General features: G+C 42.9%; 1 protein-coding gene across 7 annotated transcripts in view; it reads right to left on the bottom strand.

Moving 5' to 3' along the window:
* Positions 1-23270, bottom strand: part of gria3b (glutamate receptor, ionotropic, AMPA 3b) — a 102960-nt gene that overhangs the window by 52071 nt on the left and 27619 nt on the right. For all 7 annotated transcript variants that reach the window (XR_013134152.1, XM_077022791.1, XM_077022793.1 and 4 more), the window contains exon 3: positions 21582-21821. Coding sequence is in view for 6 of the 7 variants with exons in the window: in XM_077022791.1 (XP_076878906.1) it covers positions 21582-21821 (240 nt within the window). In the remaining variant the exon portion in view is untranslated. The remainder of the gene's footprint in view (positions 1-21581; positions 21822-23270) is intronic.

Genomic DNA, 23270 nt, shown 5'->3' with positions numbered 1-23270 from the left:
CTGTCACTACTCCTGGGAAACCGCTGTCACTACTCCTGGGAAACCGCTGTCACTACTCCTGGGAAGCCGCTGTCACTACTCCTGGGAAACCGCTGTCACTACTCCTGGGAAGCCATCCTGTGCAAAGTGGCTCTGTGGTCAGCGTAATGTGTTCAGCTGCGTAAATTCTGCAGACAAGAATTTACAAATCGACAAGATTTCCTTATCAAGATCTATAAATTCTGGGCATAGGGCAAAGCACCTCGTCCTGCCTCGTGGTTCCTCATGGTTCCTCTACTCAGAGCTCATCATTCCTTGAAGCTGGACACCTCCCACGTATCACATGAGTGACCAAGAGTGAAGCGCACTGGCAGAGCAGGTGGCATTAATCTGTGCCCCTCCACCCCTTTAACCCCTTCAATCCCAGCCAATCCCTCCAGACAACCCAGAAGAGTCCAGAAATTGCATGTCCATCATTGACAGCCCTGGTTAGTCAGATGCAGCCTTTTCAGCAAAGAAGGAAGTCCCTCCCCCAGCTGCCACGGTCCCTCCCCCAGCTGCCACGGCCCCACCCCCAGCTGCCACGGCCCCTCCCCCAGCTGCCACGGCCCCACCCCTAGCTGCCACAGCCCCTCCCCCAGCTGCCACGGCCCCTCCCCCAGTCATTGCAAACATTTGGACCATCATAATTTCATGATAATGAAAACGTCATAATGAACACACAGTGCAACATCTCCATCACTATTTTAAACGTCATAATGAACACACAGTGCAACATCTCCATCACTATTTTAAACAGTTTAAGGCATCAACATAATGAACTACCATAAAATATGACAAACGCCACCCTATATGACAACTTAATATTCTCAAACTTCACTTGCACTTAATAATATCTGTGTATTGTTCATGTGTCCACCATAAGAAGAAACCCCATAACAACACCAAATGTTGGAAGCATGATATAGGAAGGAACTAGACTGAGCCAGCAAAGCTCTGGGTCAACAGGAGAGTTGAATTTGATCACTGACAACAGAAGGACTCAATCAGAAGAAATTCACACATTTTTGGACAGCCAGGACAGAGTTTTGAGTTCAGTCCCACTGGAAATCTGTGGTATGATCTGAAGAAGAAGAACCTACCTCTGTCAACAAAACTAAACAACAACCACAACATAAAATAATAAACACTAATTAAAACTCTAGTTGTGTAGAGAGCAATGGAGCAACATATCTCCTAAGAACTGTGTCAGATTAAGCATGTTATTGCAGATTAAGCAGTTCCATTAGTTAACAAATATAAACATTTTAAAAAGACACTATATTGCCAAATGTATTCACTCACCCATCCAAATTATTGGAAAAAGGAGTTCCAATCACTTCCATGGCCACAGGTGTAAAAAAATTAAACACCTAGGCATGCGGACTGTTTTTACAAACATTTGTGAAAAAATTTATCACTCTCAGGAGCTCAGTGAATTCCAGTGTGGAACTGTGAAATGATGCCACCTGTGCTACAAATCCAGCCGTGAAATTTCCTTGCTCCTAAATATTACACAGTCAACTGTCAGCTGTATTATGAGAAAATGGAAATGTTTGGGAATGACAACAATTCAACCACAAAGTGGTAGGCCACGTAAACTGACGGAGCGGGGTCAACAGATGCTGTAGTACATAGTGTGAAGAGGTCGCCAACTTTGTGCAGAGTCAATCACTACAGACATCCAAACTGCATGTGGCCTTCAGATTAGCTCAAGAACAGTGTGCAGAGAGCTTCATGGAATGGGTTTCCATGGTCGAGCAGCTGCATCCAAACCATACATCATCAAGTGCAAGGCAACGTGTCAGATTCAGTGGTGTAAAGCACGCCGTCACTAGACTCTAGAGCAGTGGATACGCATTCTCTGGAGTGATGAATCATGTTTCTCCATCTGGCAATCTGATGGATGAGTCTGGGTTTGGTGGTTGCCAGGAGAACGGTACTTGTCTGACTGCACTGTGCCAAGTGTAAAGTTTGGTGGAGGGGGGATTATGGTGTGGGGTTGTTTTTCAGAATGGGCTTGGCCCCTTAGTTCCAGTGAAAGGAACTCTGAATGCTTCACCAAGACATTTTAGACAATTCCATGCTCCCAACTTTGTGGGAACAGTTTGGAGCTGGCCCCTTCCTCTTCCAACATGACTGTGCACCAGTGCACAAAGCAAGGTCCATAAAGACATGGATGGTAGAGTCCTGACCTCAACCCGATAGAACACCTTTGGGACGAATTAGAGCTGGGACTGAGAGCCAGACACACTCCTAAACCTTGTGGACAGCCTTTCCAGAAGAGTTGAAGCTGTTCTAGCTGCAAAGGGTGGACCAACATCATATTGAACCCTATGGATTAGGAATAGGATATCATATGTTAAGCTCATATGTGAGTCAAGGAAAGTAAGTGAAGGTAAGCGAATACTATTGGCAATAGTGTATTTAATTGTACATTGTGTTGAAGGAAAACTTGTTTTTGTAAATGCATTAATGTAAAGTCCATGTTGTCAAAATCTTCATCCTCCAATATAATCTTATACCCTTAAGAATAAGGTGTTACAAGAGATGGGGCATTTGATTAAATGCATAGTGCATTATTAGCTAAAACACAATGTAATTTTGTCACAGCTGGTTGAAAGATGTTGCATGGTGATACAGCTTAGTTTTGTGTATGCATACATTAACATAACACCTCTGTATTTTCATTTATAGCAGAGAAAAGAATGCAAATTCTAACTTAATTATGAGGTCAGCAAATTCAAAATAAGAACATCCCGTGTTGTGATATGTTAAAATAGCATTCCAGTATGCCTCCTAACCCCAGCAAATGCCCTGCCTGGCTCGAATGCAAGTCTCAGATTATAAAGCAACACCGTCTTCCCACAGAAGTCAGTGATACCACTGTGTAAGTACCGCAGGCTGCTGGAACCACACAAGTAAGTAAGAGCTCACAGCTCTCAACTGAATCTTAACAGGATGAAGTCTGGAGCCTCACCCGTGGTACCTCAGCCATAATTGAATTTACTTGTACCTAATCCTTCCCTCCTTCCATTCCTCTCGTCCTTTTTTCTGGTGGTTTGTTAACAGACCTGGGTCGGCACAAGCCTGTCATGGGCCTCCCTTGTCCATTCTGCCTGCCTCTGTGGTCCTGGCTGTATTTAAACACCCAGTCAGGGGGAGTGAATTGCTCGTCCCTCAACATCCCCCCTCAGGTTGCCCCCAGTGCCCCATCAGTGCTCTCCATTTCCAGCTGTGACTGCTGTGTCACCTCCAAAGCAGTCCTGCCATTTGGTTGCTTAGCATCCACTTGGAAACAGGGTTAAAGCTCTGAGAGACCTCCACCTCTCCATTCTTTTTTCTTTTAGCTAAAAATGCAAAAGAGCATGGAGGTGGAATAACTGTGTGTGAAATGACTATATGTCAGGGGTTGGCAACCTATGGCACGCGTGCCACCGTTGGCACGCCGAGGCATAATCACTGGCACGCGGCACGCTGGACCAGCATCAGCAAAAAAATGAATAGACAGTTTTTACGGTTAAAAACAAATGACGATCGACACAGACAGCTCTCTCCACCCCCCCCGGTCCAATTATATTTGTTGATAGTGGCACACACATTGACTAGAAATTTTAAAGTTGGCACTCCATGTCTCAAAGGTTGCCGACCCCTGATATATGTAGTAGAGATTATGGGTCAACGGGAGGAAAATATTTTCTGTTAAGTGTCTAAGAAGATTTATCAAATTTATTCTGTATGCTTGCAGACTGTACAGTGCCTTATCTGGGTCTAAAATATGTTATTTAAGGCTTGAGGGAAAAAAAAAGATTTACAGATCCCAACAGATCAGAGTGGAGTCAAGAGGATGGGACTGGGGCCCTGTAATGACCCTGTCCCCTTCCACTTGATATTGGTCTGAAAAAGCTACGGGACTAAATCAACAGTCTATCCAACTCTGTCCATGGTGCTGAATTGCCACTGAAAATGAACAGAACAGAATCCACTGAGATAACGAAGATTATGGTACAGGACTTTGTCGGGGTACTGTGTTGCCATGAGATGGAAAGTTCCCAGAAAATCCCTCTGAGATCCTATTTGACTTGACTGAGCTGGATAAAAACACAATTTCTGACCATGAGCATTGAAACAAAGCTGCCATACAGCACCACAACTCTATAAACACGCTGAGACAAATGGAATGGGATAAATAATCCACTATCGCCTCTCACCCTTCTCACCAAGCTTCAGCTTTCGTTGCCAACATAACACTTGCTTCCTAGAACAAGTTCCACTCCGTGCTGTTGCTGGGAATGAGCGAACATTAATGGGACAGTTTTTTCCTTGGATACTTTATCTTCATTGTCTTCCGACAGAGGCAAAATAAATACCTACTTAATGTTTGATGAGTGTTTGCCTCTGCTCAGCTTGTACTCAGAGGTGCTGAGCACATCCCTGATGCTGTGTGTCTAGAAGCTTAACGTGCCAAAGCTCACAAAGCCATGTGGTGAGGTTGGTGGGGAGAGTCAAGGATTAAAGATGTCTGACTCAGTAATTCAGGCTCTCCATCCAACCCCCTGCTTCCTCTGCCTCAGACAACATGTGTTGTTTCAAGGAATGAAGGGGGGGGGGGGGGTGCTTTAGAGGAATGAGGGGGTGGGGGGTGGGGTGCTGTAGAGGAATGCGTCACACTGGAACTTTGCTGCGAGCGCTTGCCGATTCGCTGAAAGGGAGAGAAACATTGGGCCGAGCCTTTGATGTGGCATTTCCCTCTAATTAAAACGATCTGGAGCCAAACGCGGCTGTAATGGGCCGACGGCGGCAGTGCGAGGCTGACGGAAGCAAAGTGGTGTGTGTTTAAACGCGCACACGTCCGCTGGCATGGAGGGCCTCTTAGCGCTACCTTTCCTTTCTCCAGCCCACGACTGCTGCAGCCCACGACTGTACGCACAAGCACACCGATGTTCGGCACACCTCCACAAAAAACATACAGCCCGTTCTTGCGGACACCATGCAATTATCCGTTACATCAGCCAAATGAGTCATAAACTGATGTGAAAAAAATATATGTGTATTTTTCTCACCAGAATAAAAGCTGACTGAATATTTAATCCACCTCTAGCACTGAACATGTAATCTACTTTAGTGTTCATGTTGGAATTCAGAATACAATCTTGTCAGTTTATCCAGCATAACTGCCATTTTGGAATGCATGTATGAATTTGTGCTACTGAATACGTCATAAGGTTATGCAAAATCTTCCTAATTTCAACAATTCTGACAAACATATATATATATATATATATATATATATATATATATATATATATATATGTTTTAAGAATATTTTAGGCCCTCTGAGAGGGCGTAGAGGGCCCTGACGGTTCCCCACTGATATATATACTGGCCACTTAATTACACCTATCCAACTGCTCATTAACGCAAATATCAAATCAGCCAATCACATGGCAGCAGCTCAGTGCATTTAGGCATATATATATATATATAAATATCTAAATAAACGTATTTTCACATTCATTCACAATGTGGCATCCAGTAATAAAATGAGATCTTATCTTCATCATAATAACTTAAAATGATAAACAATCAACAATTTACAGGGAATGCTAGAACATATTGATTAATTTTATAATATTGTAGACACTCATTAGGTTTCATTCCCAGCATAAAATATAATAATTTATGAGCGGGATCCTTTCATAATCTTAATGATAATGATCCTAAGCAGGAATGATCTTTGCTGAGGAATTCCCCATTGATCTAGATTAATATCTGGTCAGCTTGTTGTATTCCTCAGAATTGAAAACTGACATTTGGCTCTGACATGCATGTGTTAAAGGGACCCATGAGATGTGAATGGCATGTGAGATCACATTGTTTAGCCATGCCTAGTATGTGCCAAATGTCAAATGCTAATTTATTATTTGCATAGGCCATTTTTCATTCTACTGGTTAAGATCACTTATGTTAATTGCATGTCTGATCCCATTAATAAGGTATTAGATAAATTTGTGAAGTGGAAATGTTTCTGATGTCATTCCAAACATCTACTTCAGCATACAACTCCTAATATAAGCATTTTTGCCTCATGTAAGTTAAATACCAATTCATATTAGTTTGTCATTTTGAGTGAATTGCCTGAGAAATTCGTCATGTACTGCAGAATCAAAGTAATATGACCTCTTAGCTAGTGTTGGAAAAGGGCAGATTGTTTTATCTTGTATAACGTTTCGAAGAGAAAAGAAAGTGAGTGAGAGAGATAGATAGATAGATAGAGAGAGAGAGATAGAGAGAGAGAGAAAGAGAGAGAGGGAGAGACAGAGAGAGATAGAGAGAGAGAGAGAAAGAGAGAGAGATAGCTCTCAGCTACAATTTCATGGTTGCCAGAGCCAGCAGTGAGTAGGTGGGCAAATGGCCTTTTTCCAGGTTGAGTTAGCAGGAGAGGCTAGAAGGCCATGCTGGATTTTATTGTGTGCTCACTGGTAGATGATCTCACTGTGCTTTTGACAAAAGACACATGCATTTCCTTCAGAAGAGCTTCTACAGAAGAGTTTCTACAGAAGAGCTCCTACGGCATTTCTGACACCTCTGTAGACATGGAGAGGAAAGCAGATAGACTCTTTAGTGCAGCCAGAGGGGGATTGTAACTGGATGCTTCAAACTAATGCAGCACTGGCTACTAACTACCAATCAATCAGTTAACACACTTTACTGTGGTGGTAGCAATAGAAATATTTACCATTTAAAATATATCTACCACTTTATATAAGGCCCTCGACATGTTTAGTCTGTGTCGTTCATCATGTGTTCTGTGCTGTCATGGTGTCAGAGAAGATTCCTTCCACTTCATGCATATTTTAGCTCTCAAGGAACTGGGATGATAACTGGGATGATAACTGGGATGGCACTGAAGCACTGGAGGCAATTGTGTAAAAAGATCTGAGGCCACCAATGACGGTGGGTGTGTGTGCGTCCTGTTGGTGGAGCAGTGTCCCTCTTCGGCTGGGGAAGCACGTTTAGACACAGACGAGGTGGGGATGCTGTTTGAAATTCATTTTGGACAAGGCATACTTAAGAAATGATGAATAAATCAGAGACTAGATGCATTTGGCTGCAGTTTCCCCATGCATAATCATAGCCTGGATGAACGAGGGCAATATTTATAGCTGGGTTTTATTGGGGGACTCAGAGGCAAAGAGGAATCTCGGTGGAGTGGAGCAGTTTGCTGGGGAGAACTGGTGCAGGAGGCCAGTGAAACAGTGTATTAACCCCTCTAGAATGTACAAACACACTTGTGCACACATGTATGTACATATCCATGTGCAAACACAGGCATTACCAAAATTACACACATGGACATAGACATACCCAGATGCATGTGTGAATGCACACACACACACACACACACACACACGCACACACACACACACACACACACACACACACACACACACACACACACACACACATCTTCATGAGTGATTTTCATTTAAATTACTATAATAATGCTATAACAAAACTGAGCACAATCTGGTAACACTTTACATTAAGTGTTTATTTACTAACGTTTACTAATGCATTAGTTAACATGAACAACACATGAAGTAACACATTAATAATAATTAACTAACGTTAAATAAACATGTAACAGTTTTGGCTCTTTGGTGCTCGCACCATTTTAGAGCTTTAGTTTTAGTTTGGAGCAAAAGGGACTAACAGCTAAAAACAGTAGGCTATATATTATACTTGGAAATTTCCAATTTACCCATTACTTATGTAGGTACAAACAACGTAATATAGTCCTTTAAGGTCACACCAAAAATGGTGCGAGCAACAAAGAGCCAAAACAGCAACCACAACTGTTACATGTTTAATTAACGTTAGTTAATTATTGTTAATGTGTTACTTCATGTGTTGTTCATGTTAACTAATGCTAATTACTTAGTTAACTTAGTTAACTAATGCTAATTACTTAGCAGTAACTAATGCTAATTACACATTAGGAAATAAACACTTAATGTAAACCCACAGTGTTACCCACAATCTTAACCTCAACTATCAAAGTATGTTGGCTTCTATACTGTCTGAAATAAAATCTGTATTTTCTTACTATCTTACCAGCAAAATGTCACCACAACACAAAATGTCCATGGTGTTCTGTTATCGTAGGAAAATTTTAACCCCACACTAGAACAGAAACAGCTCAGCAATCAAGCTGATTCAACTGGAATACATTTGTTTTACGAAAGAATAATACAGAAGCTCATGAGTCATGCGGCATAGTTGATTTACATGACTTAAAAAAATGTAAACCTGCTACCCTAGACTTGTAAAAATACATGCAATACAGCAAGTTAACTTGTCCTAAGTAACACACTCCCACTGATAGTCTAGTAGACTAGACTCTCAGTATGTGTATTATTCACCTTTATTAGCACATATTCTGTAGTCACCAAGTATTACTCCAGCAACACCTGCACTGCTCTTGAAAGTGCAAAAACCTTGAAAATGTTTGTGCAGCATTTGCAGTTTTTAAAGATCAGTGAAACTACTCAGCACACTCCTAGGTTTTAGAGCCAGGTTTCAGGGCTAGGTTTTAGAGCTAGGTTTCAGGGCTAGGTTTTAGAGCTAAGTTTTAGGGCTAGGTTTCAGGGCTAGGTTTTAGAGCTAGGTTTTGGGGCTAGGTTTCAAAGCTAGGTTTTAGAGCTAGGTTTCAGGGCTAGGTTTTAGGGCTAGGTTTTAGAGCTAGGTTTCAGGGCTAGGTTTTAGAGCTAGGTTTCAGGGCTAGGTTTTAGAGCTAGGTTTTAGGGCTAGGTTTTAGAGCTAGGTTTCAGGGTTAGGTTTTAAAGCTAGGTTTCAGGGCTAGGTTTTAGGGCCAGGGTTCATGGCTAGGTTTCAGGGCTAGGTTTTAGAGCGATGACATCATTGCCATCTCCCTATCTTTTCCACTCAAATCAGCCATGTGAGTCAGTCATGATCATCCAGCTCTGAGGTGCAGTATTCCAGGACGATGTCTAATGGACCCTTGCTGGGCTCCAGACCCCCCCCAGCAGCAATCCTGACACATCTCACAATAGGCACGTATAAAAGAAACAAGTAGATGAATGACCTCAATTTATAAATGTAACAAAATGCCCATGACTCAGCCTGTCTATGAATTTGTTTGTCAAAATATGCATGGTTCTTCATTTAAAATTTTAAAGAAAGAATTAATAAGATATTGATATTTTAAGAAATTATTACAACTGTTACACAATTTTCTGACAACATATATAACTTGCTTTTTTTTTTTACACCACTCACAAAGCAAATAAACTTTATCATCAACCTAAAAGAAGGAGACCAAACAAACAAAAAAGATAAACATGGAAGTGTTTTCCTGAACGGGGGTCTGTGAACAGTCCCTGCTGGTGTGGGCCCCTAATTGTCTTGTTCATGGACAACTGGGCCCAATATGTCCACATGGGCCTGCCAAGTGTACCAGGCTGCAGTCGCACCCCCTTGGTAACAGTCTGGCCACTAAAAAGACCCATTAATGTGAGCTATGGGCACTTAATGCTGTTCCAGTGACCTTTCATTAAAACATCTCTTTTAAATCCATCAGCAAATGGGAGGGCAGGGTAAGAGCTTTGACATTAGACACACTCAGGGTCATCTGAAGCACCTCAGTGTACACACTTTAACACTCAGCTCTCTAACTGATTTGGTCAGACATTGGCTGCATTATATTGGTTGTGAAGTGTTTAATGGCTTGCATTAACTGGGGACCTGTAATATGTATTTTATGCAGTTCACATGGTGGCACTGGTGGTGGCGAGGTTTCTGATCACATCTCTTAACCTGTCAGCAATATTTCAACTTGCAGCAGTGCGATGCTCTCAGTGTATTACTCAGAAGTGAACATTGCCGTAGTCCTCAGTTCTCCGCCATAACCTGCCTTTGTAGCACATGATGAGGTACATGATTAATCAGAATCAAGACCTATACTAGTGTTTCCCAAATCTAAGAGAACACTGGACTCCTCCGTTTGCACAATGATGATGTAGAGATCCAAGCTCACCAGCAGGTCTCATCATCAATTTCACCTTGTCAGAAATGCCTGTGGGTGGCCAGGACACCTGAAGGACATTCAAAGAGGCCAATTTGTCTGTAGTTACTATGCACTGAAGCTCATTATAAACAGTTACATCTGTTAGGCCATGTGGAGCTGGGAAAGGATGGAAGTGAGTGGGGATGGGGGTGTGTGGGGTTGTGGGTGGGGGTGGTGATGCCAGAAATCTCCAATGGAGAGACATGGAGGTGAAAATCCTGCTGTGAAAAAAAGGAAAAATGAACTAGAAAAGATGGTAGTAAACAACATTTCTGTTGGCTTTACAAAGCCTGGTAAGGGGTAAAGTGTGAAGGGTAAAGGGTAACGTGTGGGTAAAGGGTAAAGTCCTAAAACTGTCCAGTTCTAAAATCAAAAACAATATTCTGAACTGTAGTAGAATAATGTGTTAAAAATTGTAGAAGGTTTGAAAACTGCAGGATGTGCATCAAAATGTAATTAAATGTGCATCAAAACAGCAAAATCTGCATCAAAAAGTAATAATAAAAAAGTAAATAATAATAATAATAATAATAATAATGAAAAGAAGAAGAAGAAGAAAATATATGTATTAAATATTATTTATAAGAAATAAATTCTCCCTGTGGTGCAGTATATGTAGTCCATTTGCAACAATAGAGTGTTCAAATTTGTGTCAAACCAGCACAAAATGTTTCCTTCATGTGAACAACACCAGTGTCCTTCTGTGAAATATGGGTTTGAATTGAACTTTACAATGAGAGGAGAAGCTTCCAGAGGGGCAGAAACTAACTTGGCTGTTTTATTTACTTTAATAAAAAGCTTTTAGTCGATAAAGGAAAGAGACTGCAGAGTTTGGGAAGACACACATCATGTCTTCTGCAGGCAGGGTCTTTCACCATCTATAGTTCATAGCACAACAGCACAGAGTTTCAGGGGGGTCCTATAATGTCTGTCAGTTAAAATTCCATTATTTCAAACTGGCAAGATTGGAAATTCAGATGTTCAAATCCACAAACAAACAATCATGTTATGTCTTATCACTTTGCAAGCTTCTACAGAGAACAAAACACATTATGCAAATCTTGCAGCGCAAGCTAGCAATGATCTCAGTCCAAAACATTTTAGAGAGTGAAAGTATTTATCAAGATGTCTCACTGCCGCCATCCCTACACATGTCGGTCATTTGTTTAACTACTAATCAGGCTAAATGCTCCATTTTGAATGGGCCAATGAAATATTATTTTCCCCTCAGCCTGCTGCAAATAGAAAAGGATAAATTTGTTTTCACATCAGGCGAGCCCGGCTTCGACAGTGGAGGCAGTGCTAGCCGTGTGCGTGCATTATGGAGATTAGCACACAGCACTCCCCATCACCCCCCACATTTAGTGAAGCACTAACGTCGCTGTGGTAGAAGAGCGTTCTTGTGAGCCGTGGGTCTTGAACACACTCATGCCGTGCAGCCACAGAGCAAGAACCTGCGGCAACATGCGGTGCAAAAAGCACGAAGCGCTAAACAGAAGTGAAGAGGTTCTTGCTACATCCTTCACAGCTGGGCTAAACACTGAGTGATCATCTGTTCGGAAATGTAAAATGTAAATGTGCCATATTTGTCAATTGTGATTTTTCACCACAATCGACTTTTGTCTTCCGCATTAACCCATCTGTGTAGTTAGAACACACACACACTAGTGATTACTAGGGGGCTGTGGTGCACACATGCCCAGGGTGGTGGGCAGCCCTAGCCCGGCGCCCAGGGAGCAGTTGGGGTTAGGTGCCTTACTCAAGGGCACCTCAGTCATGATCTCAAGTCTGGAAATCAAACCCACGACCCTTCGATTACAAGACCAGTTCCCTAACCACCAGACTATGACTGCCCTGTCTGAGTGATCTACTACTGTCTGAATGATCTACTACTGTCTGAGTGATCCACTACTGTCTGAGTGATCTACTACTGTCTGAGTGATCTACTACTGTCTGAATGATCTACTACTGTCTGAGTGATCTACTACTGTCTGAATGATCTACTACTGTCTGAGTGATCTACTACTGTCTGAGTGATCTACTACTGTCTGAATTATCTACTACTTGTCTGAGTGATCTACTACTGTCTGAATGATCTACTACTGTCTGAGTGATCTACTACTGTCTGAATGATCTACTACTGTCTGAGTGATCTACTACTGTCTGAATGATCTACTACTGTCTGAATGATCTACTACTGTCTGAGCGATCTACTACTGTCTGAATGATCTACTACTGTCTGAATGATCTACTACTGTCTGAGTGATCTACTACTGTCTGAGTGATCTACTACTGTCTGTGGAACCATACACTGCTTTCGTCTGCTGATCGATCGACTGCTTTTTTAGAGGTCTGGAACACTTGTCTTAGTATATTTACATAACACTGACTCATGGCTGTATCATATTTAAAACACTGACTTAGGGTTGGAGAAGCCAATGGGGATGCAAGAGCAGGTTTGTTTGACATCACCCCACCTACAAAGAGCACACTCCCTGTCCATATAACCTGTATCTCCACTGGTCATAAATCGCTATTATGTACCTAAAAGGGGCAGAGGTCGCCTAGTCTCCCCCAGCAGAATATAACTTGTAATGCCCCTCCAACTCGCCAGTCATAAATGTCAACTGAAAGCAAAAGCCTTCAAATGATTAGGACAGGTTGGCTGGATTTCTTTCCTTCTTTTCATAGTCATTGCTTAGTCTCTCTCTCTCTCTCTCTCTCTCTCTCTCTCTCTCTCTCTCTCTCTCTCTCTCTCTCTCTTTGTTTTTCCCTTTAGCTGTGGGTGTGCTGCAGTGGCACTCTTGGCCAACTACAGCAGAGAGAAGGCGAGAGCGAGTGAGAAAGAACAGGAGACGAGATACAGAAATGAGTTGGCGCTGGAGAGACTGTGTGTGTGAGAGGGAGATAGAGAGGTGGGTGAGTGAGAGGAACTGTATGAGAGAGAGATTGCAAGCAATAGAGTGACAATGAGAAAGAGGGAGAGGGGGAGAGTTAGGGGGAAGGGAAGGGGGGGGGGGGGGTGGAGGGCCCATAAATCAAGTGGTGCAGTGAGTGCTGAATCAGAGACACGAGGTAAGGGTGATTGTGCCTGGTAGAGACAATAAACCTCGTAATCATCCGTCTCTGCTGCACAAGCCTGGCAATTATCTGCCCATAGCGGACCGATACCTGGCAAAGAGCAGACTGCCTGTCTCTTCTCTCTCCCACTACCCCACAGGCTTTTGCTCCACATGCTGTTCGTGCGCATGAAGAGTTAAAACACATTCGATACTGAGCCACACATGTTGAGGGACGATGCCGTAAAAGGAAAGATTTTCATGCCGAGAGCTGAAGAGGAGAGTTTCTAGTGGCACCAGACCGCGTGGGCACCCATAATGAAAGGGAGGACGCTTCTGTCGCAGTCTGTTCTGATGTAGAGAAACACTTTGTTTTAAGTACTCACCCAGCCACCACTCCACTGGACTTTTCATGTTGCATTAGCTGCACATGCAAGATGGCGGCTGCCCTTAAGGTCTCCTGTGCCAGACCTTCACCTACGACTGTGTTATTATGGTCAGGAACAGAGCTAGAGGTCCCTGGGTAGAGCTCCCCATCAAAACCACAAATGTGCTGAAAGTCTCTGATCATGCAAATCCAACCTGAGCAAGCAGTCTCTTTTTTCTAAGCTGGAGGGGAAAGTGGTGGCTTAAAAGCAATTTTATAAAACCACCGCAAGAACTTAGGGAAAGTGACGTGAGGATAATTAATGAACTTTATTGACTGAGCCACAGAGGCAAATGGATGAGAAGAAGTCGTTCTCCACCATTTAATTTCACTTCCTCAGTTAATGGTCAGGATATGCTGAAGGAAACGTAAAGGTGCATAAGAATAGACAATTCATTTATGAACTGTGGCCATCACAATGTTTGACGAAATTCCTATGAGTGGGAATGGACTAAGAAAGATCACATTTTAATAAACGAATCCTGACGTGAATGTTTGGAGGAAAGAAAGTGCACAGTCATTATCTGTGTTGCCCTTATAAACAACTCTTAACAGCCATCTCTGTCTTTGCTTGTATCGCATGGTACATTTTTACATAAATTGATTTTGCTATTTGATTTCTACCAGGTTAAAAAGTTGAGGATTAAGAAATATATTTATATTTTATATATTATCATATTTTATAATATTATCATAATGCTATTTAATGTAATGAGCATATTCTGGCAGAGGTCAAATTAAAGGAATAATTTCACTGGAATAACAGATGTCAATTTACAGGTGCAAACTGACCAGTTTTATTTCTACAGTATAGGTGTGGCATAGGTGTAAACACAGCAGTCACGATCTTATTGCGTATGTACAACACCACGCTCTGACCTGCAATGAACACTGAGAAGACAGAACTTGCAAAGGACTGATTCACCATAACCAACTTGGTTGTTTTGTGTTAATTTGGTGAAATTCTGAACTAATGTGCAGCTGTATATGCTGTTCAGTCACAGCACGAGACAAATGGTAGACCAGATTTAATAAAAAATTTCTGCATTTAAATAATTTAGCAAATAACACCACAAATACTACAGCAGTACAGTACAGTACGTTTTGAACGGGTTTGCTGCAGTTTTAACAGACAAAGAAACGTGACATATTAGACACACCAACCAGATCACACCAGAACCAGATCACACCAACCAGATCACACCAACCAGATCACACCAGAACCAGATCACACCAACCAGATCACACCAGAACCAGATCACACCAACCAGATCACACCAGAACCAGATCACACCAACCAGATCACACCAGAACCAGCGATGCATGAGACACTGTTAGATTCCCCTGACAACAGCAGCAAGAAAACCTACAAGAATAAACCTTGTTTGTATCCCAAAGCTTTAGTCCTGTATAATAAAAGCTGATCATACTTCCCCCACCAAATGTGCAAGAAATCACAGTAACTACCAGTGTGTTTCAACTGCAAGGTCATTGTTTGTTTTTCCAATGTATAAAATGCACTGCTGATCAAGTGCTTCTGTAGCATGGACACTGGTTGCCTACACCCAAGTGAGCTAGTTTTAGTCTTCATGAGCTTTCCACTTAATCCACAACAGGCTGCACTGTATAAATTGTCTCGCTATCAACGAAAAGTAGAACACTGTGCTACTGCAAATGCAGACTTTCTGTGTGTTGCTTTTGAAGTGTACCCAGAAGAGGCAGGGGACAGATGTAGCGCTTTGCCTGCTAGAGGGATGTATGAGGGAGGGGTGCGTACGCCATGGAGAAATGGGAAGAGGGGGAGGCCGTCCAAACAGCCAGACATGAGCTGTGAAAACTGACGCTGGCAAGCAAAAAAAATAACATTGGGTTTCACATAGAGGCACTCCGGACCTGGAGAAAAAAAAAACATTGTTAAGTCTTTGTTAAGTCTGTAGGGGAGGGTACAGATCTCTAGATCTCTAGAGAAGATTGTTGGATGGAATTTGCTACTAAGCAAGTGTAAGCATGTTAGTCAGATCACAGCTTATTCTTAATACTGGGAAAACGTCTTCCATAGCACAGTGAGGAAATGCAGCTAAGGTTTGAAGTGTAGGCCTGTATCTTAACTGTTTACTCATGATAATATCTTACAAAGATTTATGTATTATAACAGGAGAATATTAGGATGATATTAGGTCTTCTTACATGTGAGAGCACGGCTTCAATAAGCACTAGTGCTTCTTCTCCTTTTCTTTTAAATGAATTTCAAGGTAAAGGATGGAAGACTCACTTGACCTAACCTCATTGTGATGATGTCCAAGAAAAGGTGTCCCTGTCTCACATCTCCACTGGGACAGGGACATTCATAAATGCTTTTATGTGAGGTCATAGGGCTACCGTACTTCATCAAGTAAGAGTATATTAAAGTGAAGCCTAAAAAGCAAAGCTTTCACACTTTCAACTGTCACAAGTCTGGACAGTTTAGCCTAGTTGATGTAATTTAGCATCAACTGCACTAAAATTGCAGAATAAAGTGTGTGGAATGTGGATTGTCATCTATCCACTGTTCAACAGTTCAGCAGTTGTATCAGTCTAAGTGTAATTTTGTTTTTGTGATATAATTTTGCAAAACATGAATATGTAAAACAAATGAAGTTTTAGTTCACAGAATATGAATTTCTTGTTTCCAATTTTGAACTAAAGTAAAAGCTGGGAAGACATGACCTCAGGGTTGCCAACTTTTCAAGATCACTTGGAGTGAGATTTGAACCTGGAGGGGGTGGCGAGTGTAAAATTGTTGACCGGGAGGGGAGGTATGCGGTGAACGTAAGTTGTTGACGGGAGGGGGGGGGGTGTAAAATGGACACAAATTAAGTGTTATATCGTGCTCGATCGATCGCCAGTGGTTGGCGTCAGAGCGAATTAGTAACTCATTGAATCATAGATGTGGATCAGAGGTAAATAAACTAGATTTTTTTTCCGGTGTGAGATATCGGAAGTGTGGCGTGAGAGCGTGTGAAGACAGTCAAATGCGTGTGTCTCACGCTCAATGCATGAGAGTTGGCAACACTGTGACCTGACGTGAAAAGTTGCAATTCCTACTCAAAGCTCCTCCTACTCAAAGCTCTTCCTACTCAAAACTCTTCCTAGACAGTCACCTTTAGAGTCTCTGAATGGTCTCTTACATGTAACTCCAGAATGTTTGTGGTGTAATTTAGCATATAAATTAACAAAGTTGTTCTATGGGGTTCTTCGTAAAGAAAGTGAAGGCTACATATCATTCTAACACTAAAAGCATAAGTGTTAAGCTCTCCAGAAAGCACTACAAATCACAAACTGCTGGGGAAACCTAACCTGATCTAGTAGTTACTTTAGCCAGATCTCAAACTACTTGATCACGGGAAAGGACAACACACTCTCCACCAGCCTTCAACAGTGCTGGCTTGCTTCATGCTTCTATGCTGCCAATGATACACAGGGCTCAGTCACCTGATGGGTTCATCCCTTTAAAACAGGTGCCAATCGGACGTGCCAGAGTGCCAGGGTGTCAGTTAGAGTGAATCAGTGGACTCTTTTAATCCTCTCCTAGGGCCACAGATCTCACTTTAACCAGGATTACATTTCTGTAATTTCTGCTATGGGGGGGGGGCAGATAATGGCTTGGAATTCTGTTTGGTACGGGCAGCCCAGACTACTGCCTGCTACATATGACATACTATAGTCTTACTTAATTTTTCAGAGTGCCTCCACATTACTGCACAAGTAGGACTCCATGCTGTTATACCACCATTAAGTTATTCCCCAGATGCACCAGCCATCTATCTGTAAAACAACTATACACACATATATACAATAGTGTGCTTTCATCTAAGGTAATGATGAGTTCTTATATAATTGGCATGTGATTACAAAACATTATACAATATTATACAACATTATACAACAACATAACCTGCATTTCTTCCTTGGATTGTGCAGAAGCCTGTGTTGGTGGAGGTGACCTTCCTGAGGGGAGCTAGGCGAAGCGTTAAGGCTCTGAAGGGCACGGTGGTGAAGTTACGCAGCGGCCCGCTGGGCCTCCTTCCTTTGTCTGATCTAATTAGCTGCACATTATCTCAAAAACCCACCAGGAGGCGCACCTGAGGGCCCAGTGGGGATGAAGCCCATGGAGCACAGGTTCGGTAATGTCAGTAATGGTAATGGTAGTGTTCGCTTTTTCACATGAGCTCCTGAAGTTCTCACCCGCCGCCAGGCATCTGTGAGATTAATAATAGCCAAATGAACTTAATAAACCTGGTCTACTGACAAAAGAATTGGGTTACAGTAGCTTCCAGTATGAACAATGTTTATTTAAATGTGTCACTCTACAAGCTGCAGTACCAACTAACCAATCAGTGTGTTTGCAATTGCAGTAGATTCCTGATGCTGACAAACATAATCATCGCCATAATTGTTTCAAAAGCTGAAGGTTATGGCCCATTGCTGCGGCACTCTTGCTACGCTTAAATTCTTATCAGCTTATACAACTTACTATCTGTCCTTGTCTCATATAATAAAATGCTTTGAGCCAGTAAATGTGACTGGAAAATCAAATTTTACAGCATGGCCTTTTCTTTTAATTAAATCAATGGTGATATTGCTCAAACTACGCAACACTCGCTATATTTATCATAACTCAAAAAGCTCTGGCCAACCACCCTAAATGCAAGCAATCTGTTTACCATGATGCCCTTGAGTAACTCACCCCAGAGTAAGTATGCTAAGAGAATGCTGCCATTACTAATTTCTGAGTCTAGTTCAGGTGGTAATGTCTACCTAGCTCAGCATGTCTAAAACTTCACTCGGCTGACACTCACTGAGATGCCAAATCAATATGTTTGCCCTTCACAAAAAATCTCTTCTGAAATGTATGATTCTAAGCTAATAATGCTGCATGTGGCATGTATACATTGCTAATTCGCTCAGTTTAGTGCTGACATTTCAGATATAAAAACAGAAGGAGAGTGCTGAAGGTGAGAAAGCCTGGTTCTGGTGAGTAAGTGCTTTTAGATTCATACACCTGCTTGGACTCTGCTTGGGGAATTTTATGAAAATAAGTAGAAGTTATAAAACTTCCACTTCAGATAATAGAAAACCATCTGATTACTCCCATTTAACGTATGAAAGGCCTCAGTTTGGTCTGACATAACTGACTCTCTTTCTTACTGGACCATTTTCTATATTATTATTTCTGAATTAATGCTCACATTAAATACTTGCTTATCAGATGCTGTAAATTGTTGTATTGAAGGCCTTCGAGGTGAGGTCTGAGTGCTGTGTTTGTCAGTGACAGAGACCACATGCTCTTGAAAGAGAATGAGAAAAGCATCTGCAGTGCAGTGCAGTATCTCAGTGAAGAGACATGCAGTGGTTATATCTCAGTGATGAGACATGCAGTGGTTATATCTCAGTGAAGAGACATGCAGTGGTTATATCACAGTGAAGAGACATGCAGTGGTTATATCTCAGTGAAGAGACATGCAGTGGTTATATCTCAGTGAAGAGACATGCAGTGGTTATATCACAGTGAAGTGACATGCAATGGTTGTATCACAGTGAAGTGACATGCAGTGGTTATATCTCAGTGAAGTGACATGCAGTGATTATATCACAGTGAAGTGACATGCAGTGGTTATATCACTACTAAGGCAATAAGGCCGTCTGGAGTCTTTTCTACTTTCAGATGGAGGACTTTGGAAGATATTTCTCATTACCAAGGATTTGTGTAATAAGGTGTTAGCATTAGCGCTAACCTTAATCCTAGCCTACTTTGAGTGATCATTGCATTAACAACAACCAAATGAATTTGCATTTTTAATGAATAAGACTATGAAAAAGTTAATATTATACATTATACACATAAATCTCAAACCACCAACAGTTTCATTGTGCTCATAGGCTTGCTTGCATCAGCTCTTCAGATAATTTACATTAGCACTTTTATCCACGATCACAGTCTGCTACATCTGGTAAGTGAAATCCCCAGTGATCAGTTCCTTCAGCTTTCAGACTGGATGCTATTTTTATGTCACTGGTTAGAAAGTTTGTGTGTCGCCGTGCCAAATGGTGCCAAGGAGGCAGCCCAGCGCAGCACTAACACAGCAGCGTCTCACGTGTGTGAGTGTCTCCAAACCCCAGCCCAGCGCAGCACTAACACAGCAGCGTCTCACGTGTGTGAGTGTCTCCAAACCCCAGCCCAGCGCAGCACTAACATAGCAGCGTCTCACGTGTGTGAGTGTCTCCAAACTGCAGCCCAGCGCAGCACTAACACAGCAGCGTCTCACGTGTGTGAGTGTCTCCAAACCGCAGCCCAGTGCAGCACTAACACAGCAGCGTCTCACGTGTGTGAGTGTCTCCAAACCCCAGCCCAGCGCAGCACTAACACAGCAGCGTCTCACGTGTGTGAGTGTCTCCAAACCGCAGCCCAGCGCAGCACTAACACAGCAGCGTCTCACGTGTGTGAGTGTCTCCAAACCCCAGCCCAGCGCAACACTAACACAGCAGCGTCTCACGTGTGTGAGTGTCTCCAAACCGCAGCCCAGCGCAGCACTAACACAGCAGCGTCTCACGTGTGTGAGTGTCTCCAAACCCCAGCCCAGCGCAGCACTAACACAGCAGCGTCTCACGTGTGTGAGTGTCTCCAAACCGCAGCCCAGCGCAGCACTAACACAGCAGCGTCTCACGTGTGTGAGTGTCTCCAAACTGCAGCCCAGCGCAGCACTAAAGCAGCAGCGTCTCACGTGTGTGAGTGTCTCTAAACCGCAGCTCAGCACAGCACTAAAGCAGCAACATCCCACAGGTGTGTGAGCGTCTCCAAACCAGACGCTGTTATAATGCGTCTGCTTGGAGCTCAATTTCTGTGAGGGAAAGCAGTTGCTCAAAAGGCACATTTCAGCTGTTTCTCACCCTGAAGCACTCGAGTTTAATGAATTGCTTAATTTGAAGGGGGAGCCATGGTGGTTTTCTTCATGGGTGAGGGGCTGGTAAACAGTGCACCAGGCCTGAGCTGCTGCACACACTGCAGAGCTGACAAAGCGTCACAGCGCAGATGTTAAGACGACTCGGCTAGCCGCTTCACGCTCTCTGTTGTCTGGAGAGGTGGGGGATGTGTCTGTCAGGACTCCTGAGGGCTGCGTATGGTTCAAGACCTCTCAGTGATGACAAAACAAACAACGTTTCATGTGGGAGTGCTCTGTTGCCCTGAATTCTAATGTAAGGGGTGAGGTCAGAAAAGAGTCCTGCTTGACAGACAGCAGGTACTGTACATCTCATTCTATATCTCAACACAGACCACTGATCTGTAATATAGGACGTCTGTATTATAGATCGGTGAGAGACACACAGGCTTTTGTAAAATTCTGCAGTGTTGTAGTGATAATGTAATAATCACTGGTTGGGTCTGCTTGAAATGTTAAAAATATGTTTAAAGTCAGTTTACATTTACTAATCTTATTAAATTCAAAGGCATTTGATATGATGTACTGTGTTGATATGGAGCTGATTGTCTAAACTACATCACATATGTAGAGATAGAGGCCTTAGGTCTGGCCACCCATGGCAGACACATCTGTCATGTGTGAGGGTTTGTGCAGATCCTCTCTGCATCACTAGCTTTAGGCTGTGCACATGGGGCGTGCCAGAGCACTGCAGTTGTCCAACAGCCACCTTGGCCAGGCGTACGGCCCTCCCTCTGTGCCAAAACCAAAAACACCAGTGAGACTGGGTGCTTGTCTTTGACCACAGATAGAGATATTTGCTCCGCTAGTGACAGTACAGCAAAAACCACAAGACGTTAGCTGGTAACTGTATGGCTACAACCTCTTGTTCAGTGGATTAAAGGAAACTACTAAATATATTCTGATAATGGCAGGAATGCTAAATAAGTTAATACATGTCATATAACAACTGTAATTCTGTAAATTGGATTGTCTTGGTTAAGTCTTCAAAGATGGATGAAAGGACTTACCTCTGTCTGTGTCATAGAGGTACACAAACTTCTCCCACCTATAGTAGGTAAGGACACTAAGAACAGCCCCCTTCAGGGGGGGGCGCATCTGGATGACAAACTGGACGTCGGAGTCGATGGGGTAACTGGGTGTTACAAAGGAGGTGTGGAGGGCACCGCAGAAGGAGGTCAGTGTGTTCATGGACTTCTTGTCATAGAAGCCAAAGATGGCGTACACACCTCTGGAGAACTGTGAGCAGACTGGAATCAAAGAAAAAAAAGAAAAGCAGAGAGTTGGTGTTAGCTTCTTGGTCTTAGGAGAAGAGTGAGATGCACCACCACTCGCTTTGTCAAGTGTTTGGTTGACAAAGAGCTCCAACAGGAATCTGACAACAGTAGTATCTAAGTAATGTGAATAATTCTTTATCAACATGGCAAAGTGCTCTGATTATATGGATGTATTGAAGAAATATTGACATTTTTTTCCAGCAGAGTGAAGGGCTTTGTAGGGCTAACAGGAAGAGCTCATCACATCTACAGCCCCAAACCAAATGCTGCCTGATTGGCTGATCAACTGTTCTTAATCATCCAAAAACACTTGAAGCAAATGAATAATAATTATGCACAAATCTGTGTAATGGCAACATCCAATTACTGACTGAGATTTTTTACAATTTGTTGACAACTGTTTCCCTTTATATAGCCTAGGATGACTTAAAGATCTGTTTTGGACACCAGAAATATATGATTTCAAATAAACCTATTAACAAATATTTGTCAGGACTTTGTCTCAACAACCTTCCAAAGGATCCAAAAAGATCTGTGGACAAGTGAGCAAGATGAATGCTCTGCAAGACTCAGGTTGCAAATCTGTGAAGGAAGACTCACATGGTTCTACTATATCTTAACCGCAGGTCCTTATATGACGCGATGTCTATTAAAGAACAAATGAAGGAGCGGTGATGGCTGCTGAAGGAGCCCAGCACTTCAGCACTGTCGTGTAAGTGGAGATCGCAGTGCTCAACTCCACCACCACCTGCTACCCTCACGAAGCTCCAACCGGGCCTTTATTTTCCCTGTGACAGACTCCTGATTCCCCAGCTCCAGGTATACAAGTCCTCACTGATACACAGCTGTGTGTGCGTAGGTTATGAGGAGATTGTTGAGTAGTGTGTCCATGTGTGCATGCAAAGGGTTTTAGTGTTCAGCACTTCTGACAGAGCCTTACTGCGTTTTTGCTTTTTCCTCCATGTTCACAGAATTTTGTCCAGTTCCGACACTTTTAGTCTCTTTTGGGGGGGGTTTCTGGCTTATTAGAGCAGGCGTCGGATGAATGCACGCTACTCAGATAAAGAGTTCTCTGCCTCTCCGCTGCCCTGCTAGCTCGATCGAAGCCATCCTTTGTGCTGGATCGCCATCCCCCAAACCATCTGGATGCTCCCTTAACCAAACAAGCTCTTCACGCACAGAGCTTTGCTTCACCTGAACAGCTCTCCACTCAGATTGTATCTGTACATGCCATCCAGTTAGCAGAGTGAAACTGCAGTGCAGACGGCCCAGACGGCCCAGGCTGGTGGGGAGTGAGCTGCACTGAGGCCCACGGTGTGTCAAGTTTCGATAACGCGTTTTTCCTCGGCGGCATGGACAGCGCGGATTCGTCTCGCCTCAGAAAGAGGCACGCTAAGCACCGTTAGCTAAGCAGGCTCTCAC

This window comes from Brachyhypopomus gauderio, chromosome 11 (genome assembly GCF_052324685.1).
Source record: "Brachyhypopomus gauderio isolate BG-103 chromosome 11, BGAUD_0.2, whole genome shotgun sequence".
Classification (NCBI taxonomy): Eukaryota; Metazoa; Chordata; class Actinopteri; order Gymnotiformes; family Hypopomidae; genus Brachyhypopomus; species Brachyhypopomus gauderio.
Note: the sequence above shows the minus strand (reverse complement) of the source record. Positions and strands in the feature narration are given on the sequence as shown.